The sequence below is a fragment of the Pipra filicauda genome, unplaced genomic scaffold, assembly GCF_003945595.2.
Source record: "Pipra filicauda isolate LSUMZ 115617 unplaced genomic scaffold, ASM394559v2 scaffold120_size2142806_pilon, whole genome shotgun sequence".
NCBI lineage: Eukaryota > Metazoa > Chordata > Aves > Passeriformes > Pipridae > Pipra > Pipra filicauda.
Window position 1 is genome coordinate 123350 of NW_024103663.1, and position 12297 is coordinate 135646.

Sequence of the window (12297 nt, forward strand, 5' to 3'; positions counted from 1 at the left end):
GCTTTGGGTCAGGTACACTGGTTTCAAAGTTTTTAACAAGTGTGTGTGAACAGAAATGAAACAAAGGAAAAAAAACGATGAAAATTCTTTCTTTTGCAAAATATCACAGAGAATTAGCTTAAATGAAAACAGAAACCCTGTGTAGGAGAAGGAATGGAGTGTAACTCAGAGGACTGCTTCATTTGTTTTTGCACAGATCTCCCATGCAACCCCAGGTCTCACATTCTCTTTTCTGCAGATATTCAACTGCATAATGCAAACAATGATCCTTTCATCACCCTTGTGTTGGAACAGCAGAAACCCTTAAAAGCAGTCTGTTACAACTCTCTCCTTAGTGCCCAACACAAAGGGCACCGTGAAAAAAACCCAAACAAAATCACCCTCATGCAAACGGTGCTAAAATGAAAAAAAAAAGGACTCTAAACCTTTGCCAGCTCTGGAAGAAGTAATCTCTGCAAGAATATGAGGACAGATGGGTTTTGACAAGTTATTTAGAAGACTAACTCATAACTGATGCAACACTGTATTAATTTTTCTTGCTACTCTGTAGCAGAGAAAATGCCATCATTACAACAGGTAATCTATGCTATATCTAAAAAATTGCTACTAAATCTCTGATTAAGTTACCCAGCAACGTAAGTGAAGCCTTGATATCACGCTAAAAGCAAATGCAAAACTGACCAGTTTTTCTTCTCCAACTACCTATTTAACAACTGTAAATAACCTGCATGTATTGTGTCTACCTGTCACTTACATATTATCAAAATACATAGTTCTTATGATAGATAATAAGAAGTTTGTAACTCAGATAAATATTACTTTTATATACCTGTACACTAAAATAGACCTGTTCATAGCTATTTTCAGGATTGACTACATGTAGCAAATCCATAAAGAGAAGCTTCCTAAAATGGCCAAGTACATCAAATTCTTTTAAAAGCCAGATTAATTCACAAGTACTATTATGCCTGAGCCCCATGCCACCGATGGAGAAGCTAGGCTTTTTTCCTGAAGTCAACAAGGTAGTTTTAATCTTCAAACAACTAGGCAATTTAGGAGCCAAAGTAACAATTAAGACTTCTTAGGTCTTTGCCCTAGGTCCCAGATTCTTACTGGTGTATCAGTGCCCATTTCCCATTCATTTCAGTGGCACACAGTTACATAAATATTTACATACAACTGGCTGTAAATACACATGAAGGTGTCCTTACAGAAATTCCAGAAAACAATTTGCTGACTTTAAGGAGCAAAATAACCCAGTGACAACAAGTTTCTCATATGTTGAATACAAGGATACATTCAAAAATAAGTTTTAGTCTTGTAATCTATCTCAAAGTTGTTGAGCTGAGTCCAACACTGATTTCCCACTGAAGCCAATAAATTCTTATTACCTGGCCCATCAAAGTTTCCTCCTGAAAGAGATCTTTGCAACTCATTTCTCAGCACTAAAATGCTACTTACATGTCTATGTAAATCTTTTAACGATTGGAATGCTGTAAAATGACATTTCTGTAGAGTATTTATGTAATATCTGACAACTAACTGCTTCAGTAGTCAGATTTTCTTATTAACTCTAAATACGTAATGCAAGATAAACATTACCTTGATTTTCTTCCAGCTTCCCAATTGTTTCTATCTGCTCAACAAGGTCATTTGAGTTCCACTGGCTCATGCCTATAAGAATGGCACTTTTTCCTTCCACCATCTCTTCTGCAGGAGAAAAAAGAAGAACAGAATAAATTGCTGTGACAAACAACAGAAAAAAGACAGGGTGAGAACCAGTAATTGAGACAGAAATAAACACTCAGCATAGCCCCTAATGGGAATAGATAACAGGGTACCATATGCAGGACTCTCCAGGAAAGCTTTTTACCTACTCATATGCTCTACAGCAAACCTGTATGCTTCATATATTGTGTGCAGGAAAACAATGGAAAAGAGAGGACCGAATTTTTTTTCTTACCTTGAGCAGTCACTTAAAAACAAAGTTTATAATAATCAATTTGAGTGTTTGAGTGGCTGGTTGGTTTTGTTTCTTTTTTTTCATTTTAAGAACATTCAAAAGGCAGAGCAGAGGGCAGAGTGGACACACAGATCAGTTTAAGACTTTTCAATAATGGGACTGGTTCTCTCAGTGCAAAGAGACTTCCACAGACTGAGATGGATTTCAAGGCATGAATTTTCATGAGAAATGACACAATACCGGGGATTTTTGGTTTGCCTCCAAAAGCCACCATTCTTATGGTTAAAAAAAGCAAATAAAATATGTATCTACACACATACGCCATACACAGCCTCTCCCCCAAAATCTCAGTTACACATCCACATCAGCTTTGTATCTATGACAATTCGCATTCCCATAATAATGAAGGATCATCTGAGTACCAGCTGCAGTGTCTGTGTGCCTACCCACTGACAATAAAGATTACAAGGGACAAATGAGCTTATATACTATCCATATTTCTTTCCTCTCTCTGTGCAGACAGCTGGAACATCCCTGTGCTAAAAGCCTGTTTCAGATAAGACAGCTGTTTGGTTCAGAACAAGGATAAAATAATCAGTGTTCAGCAATGTATTTTCTGAAACACAGACCCGTGCATGCACACACACAGAGCTCAGAGCTCTCTTCAAACAGAGATGGATTGCTAAATCCCAGCTCAGAAGAGCAGATCTGAGCTCATTTCAGGCTGGGCACGAGCTGGCATTGTGACATCAGATAACATGTAGTCAGGCTTTTGTGCCTCAGCCTCCCTACAATTTTTTAAAAAAAAAAATCTTTAATTTATTTACCATTTTTTGGTCACTTATTTCTTTATTTTTCTGTGGATTGCTTCTTGATTCTCAGATACAGAACCCTTTATGCCAACGGAGTAGTTACCATAAGCCTGGTTATGTAGAAACAGGTAATTAAAAGCAGTATTTGAGGAATGTCTCATATCTCAGACTTCAAAAAGGCTCTGAACTGAATACATGCTATATTAATACAGGTAATAAATGAAGAAACTACCACAGGACATCCTTTCAAATTAAGTTAAAAAGAACAATTGCATCTCTGCACAGAGGCTGTAGTATACCTGTAGAGCCAGGTATTCATTTCTAACTCTGGTAAATCAAGATGATTCAAGCATGTTTCTGAAAGAATGTGAAGTCCACAATCAATTTCACTGATTCTAGAGGCAGCAGAATCCATTAAATCATTTATCCAGACTTCCTGAATAAACTAGATCAAACAGATTTATCTTGCTATATCTGATCAACCAAACACAAATCATTTGACTTTCTTAAAAAACATTATTCCAGTATCTATCGTCATTTAGACCTGCCCAATTTCAATGGACAGTTGTAACATTCTAGGAAAGGCCAAAATTTGGTGCCAAGTTTTCAAATTCAGTTTTATTTGGAAAAGTTTTCTTCTCTTGTTTAATTGAGGCTGTTGCCTACTGGAGAGAATGGTGATAAAAAATGTGAGCAGCTTGTATTTCAAGTTTAAATTTGCCATAAGTTTTATAACTATAGAAGGCAAAAAGGAAATTGGAAAATAAGTGGTTCACCATCAGACAGACACCATCACTGGCAGATAAACTGAAGTCAAGGCATCCTGGATCCAAACCTGTACTTTGAATAATACACAGTAATAATCTGATTAATATTAGTTATGTCTCTGGAAAAAACAGCTTGTTTAGGAAAATAATATTACAAATTCAGCTTTGCAGAAATAAATCAGTCAGTTATCAGTGAAGTTGATGCACAGCTTCCAAACCACTCAAAGCACAAAGCTGATGCCCCCACAAAGCTGTTTGACTTTCACTGCCTACCTCCCACCCTCTACATTTTTAAATTAACTAAAAAGCTCCTGATATAATGCTGAATTTTCACACAAGCTTGTGTCAGCATGAAAACACAAGAATTGGTCATCAACCATTCTTGCAACAATTCCACACACAAAGAAAATTACAACATGCTGAAAACTGAAGTTCACTTCAAGACAGCAGACCTTCAGTGCCAAATACTGCCTTAAAAACACCAACTGCCATTCGCAAGTCCACCATGCATCTCCAGACACCAAATCAGCACACAGAAATGAGACAGAAGCCAATGTGGTCCTATAAAATAAAACTAATTTGCTCAGAAATAGGCCTCATTCAAGAGGAACAGAATGTGGGGAATGGAGGGGATTTTCTCTCTGCCCCACAAATATCACCAGAGGGAGAAACTGAATGACGATCTTAGTTATGCAAACGTTTTTGCACTTAGACATCAGCAGAATCTGATGGTGTGTTACAGAGCATGTCCAGATTCAGGGTCTCACAGGGGATGTCAGGAGTGCTGCAGGTACCTCAGTTGGTCAGAGCATATTGCTAATAATGCCAAGGTCATGGGTTACATCCCCATATGGGCCATTCACTTAAGAGTTGGACTTGATGATCCTTGTGGTCCTTTTTAACTCAGAATATTCTGTGATTAAATCCACAAGCACCCAGATTATCGCTCCTTGAGCAAGTAGAGGTCTCAGTCTGCCCAGGGAAAATTTTGACAGAATGGAAAACCTAAGCCATTGGTCTTAAAAGTTGGCCATCAGTAACACAGACACTCATGGCCTTCATCAGAAACTGTGAACAAGTGAACTGTGAACTCCAGTTGTAACATCATACACTGCCTGATCTGGGAAGGAGCTGGACCGAAAAGACTCCATAAGGTCTGGGTTGGTGCAGTCTTGCTGCTTCTGACATCAGACTCAGTTCAGGGCAGCTTGCTCATGCACCCCAGCACCTCATCCAACTCCTGTAAATTTAGGTCCATTCACAAATTCTGAAGAGAAGATCTGATGGGGTTTTTTTGTCTGATGAGGACAACGCTCTCAGTGCACCTCCAAAGGAGCTCAGTTACTTGCTGCAAAATTGGGGAAAAAAATGGGAAGGGGAGGACAAAAATGTGCACTGACCTCGTGCATCGAAGAATTCATCATCGGAGCTCTCCACGGAGTCCCTGAGGACGCTCTGCATGTGCCGCTGGGCGCCACCAAACCGGCACGGGCCAGCTGGAAATACAGAGACTCACATTAACCCAAGAGAACGCTCACCTCTGCTCCAGAAAAAAACAACCACCCAACGCATTAATGACCAGTTTGTGTACATGGCTCAGGAGGATCATTTTGGTCATCACACAAACTTTAATCTCAATAGTCACCCAGCCAGAGCTCTCAGGATGGCACAAAAATACTTCCACCTAACAAAAGCGATTAAAACAAGTTCTTGTTAAAGATAAGTCTATTGCTTTCAGCTAATGCAGCAACCTCAAAAGATAAATTCTTCCCTGTTGAATTCATCTGGCTGTTCCATTCCAACACTCAAACTGCATATTGTTTCTAAGGCATGAAGCAGCATTTCCCCAGGACATGGCAGTATCTCCATTTAAATTCAATTTCACTCCTAAAAGAAGTGTCATCCTATTTAGCTCACAGATTTGCAGACAAACTACTCAATTCTCACTCACTGAGCTGTTTTCATCAGAGAACTTTGCTGTGCTGGAGGCCTGGGGCTTTCATTCGAAGCTTCCACTTGACAGCAGACAGGAAGGCAAAACTGCCTTAGAATTAGTACAGTAATAGATATAGCGATGACAGTGTAGATGGTCCCAATGGATTATCACACTCAAACTAATTTGTAATTAGTAAACCGGACTTGCCTAACTGTACGAGTTTTCCTTACATCTACAGCAACCCAACACTAGAAAGTAGTAGTGAAATATATTCCTTCTATTAACAACAAAGTCTCCCCACAATCAGTGGGGAACCAGGCACCAAATCCACCATACCCCTAACAATGCTACTGTAGAAAGGACGCTCATTACCCACCTAAACAGTGCCCTTGGTTTTATTCATTTCTGCAAATGATGCCATCAGATCTGAATCTAATATCCAGAGCCCCTGGCCACAAAAGCATTCTTCTTCTCTCATTAGTAAAATAGCAACTCAAGCAGAGGATGCACCTTCTAAACTATTCTGTGGAAAATATGCCACTAGGTCCACAGCCTTTTGTTCTTCATTTATTCCATCTATAGCTGAATTAATCAGAAATATAAGTGAAGAGTGGTAAGAAGAAGCAGATTTTAGCTGGCCAAGAAGAGAGTAAAAATAAAAATCAGTTAATAGTATCTTAATAGGGTAAAAAAAAATTGGTTATTAAGGAGTCAGTATTCATTACAAGAGTACGGTGCATGTTGGGAATGTGTCCAATGGTATCTGGCAGCTACTGGAGAATGCATACCGACCACTGCACTTACTGTTGCAGATTTCTGAAAACTTTTACTAATCATAGGAAACAGTACACTGAATTATTCCTCATCAAACAACACCTTGCTGTCCCTCCATTCAGATACATATCTATCCTAAAATGTATCACTACAGTCTTCAAAATAGTGGTAGAAAGAACACTTATCTGAACTTCTAATGAAGACAAGTCTGCTTTGGGTCAATGCTTGGAAGAGCAGGCATTCCAAAATTGCAAAAGCATAAGATGGAAGAGAGGGAAGGTGGGAGGCGGAGGGAGGGAGGGAAGGAAAGGAAGGAAATATAAATCTAAAATTGTAAAGACTTCAAAAGTACTCCAAAACAAACAGCAACTCCCTGGTGAAAAACTGCCACTAGCCTGGCTGGAAATCAGTAAAAGTACTGTCCCCCCCAGAACAAGCTCATGGTTCCAGGGACCTTGGAGTTCGATGCACAATGTAACAGGAGGACAGGGAAAAGTGTCACAAATATCCAGGCACAAATTCTGGCTATGAGAAAAGCCCTTGGAAGCATCAGTTTTATTATTATTTGCACTAGGAATGCTTCTAGATTTAGAAGCAGCTTAAACATATCCACAGTCAGCAGCACAAATCTGCGTGATCTCATTGCAGCAGCTCTCCACATCTACATGGATTTGCTGGCTGGACTGCATTGCACTGCCCTAATACATTGGTCCTTGTAGAGTCTGCTTTGTTTTGTGCCAGTAGATTAGCATTAGACACCTTCAGAAGACTCTATTAACATTTCTTGATTGCATTAGACACTGACATTGCCTGGACTCACTGATTTGATTTACAGTGTCAACTGCTGCATATTTTATTTTATTATTTTTTCCAGAGAATGAAAAGACCTGCCCTACTTTGAAATGCAGGCAAACTCCTTGGTAATGACACTTGAGGCTTCTATGGCAGTGAACTTACTCTTTATCAGATCAGTCAGCTGATTCTTAGCAGCCAGATGTCAGCAATTTTTGCACCCAGGGTAGCAACTTTCATTTAATTTCAGCTGTTTAATTTAATTTAATTTCACTTGTTCAGTATCACAATTTCTGATGATAGAAGGGGACCTCATGAAGAAATACTTTTAACCGAAACCACTAATGACAGAGTCACAACAGTAGAAGCACATACAGCAGTTCCCCACAGGTTGTTGGGGCAGTACAGCAGATGGACAGTAGGATACAAGGGGAACACTTCCAAGAGGCAGAAGGAGAGTCCACAGAAATGCACAGGTGCTTCCCTTCCAGAAGAAGCAGAAGTGAAGTTTCCTACCTAAGCTGCTCTCTCTGCACAGAACTGCATGTTGTGACAGTCACCTGTGACAGAGGGAGCTGGCAGGGGCTGGCCCTGAGCACACAGCCACAGCAACAACTGCAGAGAGGACAGGAGCAGAGCATCCTGCAGCACCATGCACAGAAGCTGAATGCTCTAGTTAGGCTAGTATTGTAATTATGATTACAATCAGTGATTTTCTTCTGTTAAAAAAGCCTTGCTTTTTCTTCTTCAACAAAGAACAGCTGGAATTTCACTGGTACTTTGCTGCATCAGTGACCTGGTGAGACGAGATGAGGTGCTATGATGCATGAGTGAAATGCAATGGTGGAAAACACTCTCTTGTTTTTCCCTGTACTAATTTTTTTCATACTTTGTTTTTTTTCTGTGCCTGATGTTATCGTATCTACCCGAAGACAACTCCTGCAGGACCTAAAGAAAACAATAATCCTACATGTGTACTATTCCACAGTATGTCCATTATGGATATGCTAGATCGGGGTTTGTGATTCACCATACTCCACAATATACCCCAACCTCACAGTAGCTGCCATTAATTAGCAATTTATACAAAGCCACTTCTGAATGTTGTTGAAAAACAATCATTTAAAGTAAGACTTTTAGATTTGCAATATGTTCATTAGCCAATTTACCCACATTAGACATTGATTTCCTTACCCTAAGATGTATAAGTAAGGATCACAACTGAAACCTTTACCCTGTACAGAACAGCTTCCATGAGGGTGAGAGCCACAGATATGATCAGCTGCATCCTCTTGTGATAAGCAGCAAAATAGCCAGGATCTTACTTGACTGAAAATTGCTACAGAAATAGTCCCATGTTCTATTATGTGACACTCGCACTTCCAGTTGAAGGCAAGTCAGACTGCACCTCTGTGGACGGCATCCCAATTCAGATGCAAGGCAAATTTCATCCCTGGTGTTTAGTGACTATACATAGTTCCAGTAAACAGTAGAAGAAACAGTTCCCACTCACATATCTGCAGCTTCTAATGCTGTCCGTCCAGAGAAGGAACAACCCACTATGATGGTGCAATCTCTGATATGTTCCACAAATAGACCTAAGGAGCAGAACAGCCATGAAAAATGCCAATTCCACTTTCACCCACAAACACCAGCAGAGCTCATTTTATCATAGTTCCATAAGAAATCAACAGCAATTGAAAAGTATATATAAGAGAAGAATTGTCTCTAGCTTCTCTTGGTCAGGAGGCATAAACTCAGATTCTTTCCAAAGGCGCCTCTTTTTTTTGACATATTAGCAGTGATATGACAATTAAGTAGTGCATGAGTACACTTCATCCCATGTGATTATGAGGGGGATTCTAAAAGAGAAAAAAAAAAGAAAAACAGAAGAGGAATTAAAGTGACTCTACTAGTCTGTAGCCAACATTCTCAGGACTAAGGAAATGGAAGTAGAAAAATGGGTAAGAAATGAGGTAAGGCCTAAGAGACTCTGAAAAGCCCTCTAAGAAACAAAGGTCTTCCTCTGGCAACTGAATAGCTAACACTGGTGATTCCCAACTCTAATTTAATCATTTTCCTATATCCTTTTAAAAGGCCTAGTGTCCAAAACACACTCATCCTGTAAGTCCCAAGCATCTAAGACAGAACAGCTCATCACTGTCACTCAATAATTCTGGTTCTGCTGCCTTCTCATCTTGAAACAGCTTTTAAAAACACTGACTGCAGCTGAAAAAGAAAACCACAACTCGAATCATCACTGTTTACAGTAGAACTGCACCAGCAGGACCAGCACAAACACTTAGGGAATAAAAGAGCAATGACTTCATTCCTGAAGCGTATTTGCGAGGGCAGAGCTGCAGCACAGTAAGCTCAGCCCAGAAGCATCACCGTAAGAGTCACTCTAGCATGTCCCTCTTCTCCTTACCAGTGCATGGATCACTGGTTACTCTGTCAGGCAAACAGGACAGGCAGAAAGCAAGCAGGTTGATCCAAATGCCATCATACCAACCCCTTGTGCACTGGTAGCATCAGTAGTGTGACAGGCTGGTCCCAAAGACCAACCTGAATCAGGTGTGCTCACACTGGATCTGCCAGGAAGGTTCAATTCAAGCAGCTTGGGATAAGAGCAGTAGTTTTCATTGGATGTTATTACAGCAGAGGGCTTTTTACTGGAAAACTAATTCAACACAATTCACTTCACTGTCACATTATCACACATTTCAAGCTTTGCAGCAGGCCCAGCTTTTTCCTGCATCTTTTGCTTGGTAACAAACATTTGCCAATCAAGCCTAGATATAAGCACATGCCAGACACAGGCAATCGTAAAAAAAGCACTCCTGAATACCATCACCACACCAACCTAGTTAGACACGAAACAGCACACAGTGTTCTCACACCTACTGGAAACTAAGTCTTTTACGCAGTAAAGTATTGAGGACTGAATTAATCTCAACAAAATATAATAAAAAAATAGATTCTGTTGCACAGATTAAAACATTTCCACTTGTCAAAACTTGCTTTAGAACTGTGACCATTTTGAATTCAGGGACAGTTTTCCCAATAAAATTAAAAAACACAAGTAATTTTTCCATTTGGAAAGAGATGCTGGGTAGAAGGAATGACCTTCGCTGTTGCCAGTGACTGCTATTGTATAATAATACTTCTTTCCATTCTGATGGTTTCAGATGCTTCCTGCCTACCCATTAAGTGATTTAACTGAGCTACCCACACAGTGTTACCTAGTGACTACACAGTTAAGACTTACTGGAGGCCAAAATCACCCACTGTATATTCTAGTTATATGCTTTATTTGTTCTCTGGCAAATGTGAAACTGAAGATGCATATTACAAGGATGTGAATTTAACTATTGGAGGAACTCCTCAGACTCAGGAGCTCAGGCAAGACAGAGATGCAGATCCTTCCTTCAATAATTTTGGAGTGAAAACTCACATATGGTCAGAGAAAGCCCTCGCCTGCACACAGAGCACCAAAAAAGATAGACCATACACTGACATCATTGATAGTAGGGCCACACAGAACTCGTCCAAAATCATACAATGAACCTGCAGCAGAAACTGGAACTTAAGTGAAATCAGTTGAAGTTGAAATGAAACACACTGCAAGCAGAAAGGGCTGAGGGGGAGTGCGGAGTGGGATGCCTACAGAACTGTGACCCTAAAGGGAGAGAGGGAGAAAAATAACCATGAGAGGTGAGAGGGAGGTCGGAGAGAGAGAGCATACAAGGCCAAGGGGGATAGAGAAGAAAAAAGTAGAAGGTTAAGTCAAGATGTCAAGTTCTCTTGTCAAAGAGTGCAGCTGACAAAGCCAGAGACATAGTTATAGACAGAAAAAAGTCCACACAAATTGCAGGTTCCCTTGTCAAGAAATGAAAGAGCTAACTGATGGAACAGTCCAGAAACCACTGTGGTCAAAAGTGCACAACACAACCAACTCTCCCATTCCTCATTCAATGTCTTTCATCTCGTAGCAATTCCACAGTGACAAGTCTCTGGTTACCTACTTTGTACATCTTTCCACTGGCAATTCTGCAGCAGACGGTAAGGACAGGCACGTATCTGCATATTAAGTAAAGAAAACAAATCAAGAAATTAAGCCATGCAGGCCTTTAAGCCCCTATTTTAAGGTATCAGTGAAATTTCCATTCTTGCACTCTCTGGGATTACTAGTGAGGTGGAGGAAGCGAGAGAAGAGGTTTACCATGGCTGTTCAGGCTCAAAATCCTAGATAGAGCTTTCCTGTAAATCTGGTACATCTCTCAGAGCTGTTTCTTGATGCTTCAGATACCAGCTCCCCCTCAGCAGAAATTAACTTCACCCTCCCTCTCAGCAGCATTATCACCTCCTCCAAACTGACTCCCCAAAACCAGAGAAGATATGAATATTCTCTAACCTTTTCCTGCAATGACTGTAGGTGGACTGCCTGCATCACATCTGAAAGACTCTACTTTCATAGTGCAGAGATTCTGGCTTACTGAGGAGGATCTGACATTTTTGATGTCACTGCTGTCTGTTAAAATTAAAGTAGGAGATAAAGAGCAGATATCCCCCCCACTCCCGCAGGGACATGTTAGGTCACTACCATCAGGACTATCATCTGCAGCTGTGTCTGGTAGGTTTTACAACCTACAATCTTGCAAATGTCCAAGCACTTCTGCACAGGGACTACTCCAAGTGCTTAAGATCTGGAGTTCACTAGGTGAGATCTGACTACTCAAATGAGTCAAGCATGGACCACGCCTAAAAGCCCTTTACAGGTACACCTGTCATTCAACAGTGATCAAACAGCAGATTTTCACCAGACTTGTGATCTTTCTTTCTGCGATAAGGCTACAGCATTGGAAGGGGCTGCAAGGCAGGGTTCATACAAGCAAAACAGATACAACATTTCTACCTTTGTGCATATTCCAGCTCACACTGATAAACCCAGTAGGCTCCATTTATAAAAGCAGCACATTTCCTCTACTCCTAAAGCAGATATGTTCTGCCAGACCTCCTTTGTGAATGGTTTAGTTTTGCTTTACAATAAGTAGTTACAGTGTCACAAAGCTGACATCAAAAGACATATTTTGTCTACTGAAGTCAGTGGAATCACATCCAAGACAAGTAGCATCCTTTAAAATTCCTGTGCAAAGTTGGGCTTGAACACACAAGCTACATACGCAGGCTGCATTACTCATGTATCACAGAAATCCAAAGCAATGCCCCCTTATTTTCCTATCAAACTTAAAA

At 40.3% G+C, this 12297-nt stretch overlaps 1 protein-coding gene across 2 annotated transcripts in view; it reads right to left on the reverse strand.

The window, feature by feature from the left end:
- Nucleotides 1–12297, reverse strand: part of PITPNM3 (PITPNM family member 3) — a 63200-nt gene that overhangs the window by 49340 nt on the left and 1563 nt on the right. Inside the window, exons 1-3 of one of the 2 annotated variants that reach the window (XM_027751588.2) lie at nt 8558–8642; nt 4943–5038; nt 1603–1710 (exon numbers count right to left, since the gene is read on the reverse strand). In XM_027751588.2, coding sequence (XP_027607389.1) covers nt 1603–1710; nt 4943–5003 — 169 coding nt within the window. In that variant the 5' untranslated portion in view covers nt 5004–5038; nt 8558–8642. Of the gene's footprint in view, nt 1–1602; nt 1711–4942; nt 5039–8557; nt 8643–12297 lie in introns of those variants that run through there. The other variant, XM_027751592.2, reaches the window with a different exon arrangement.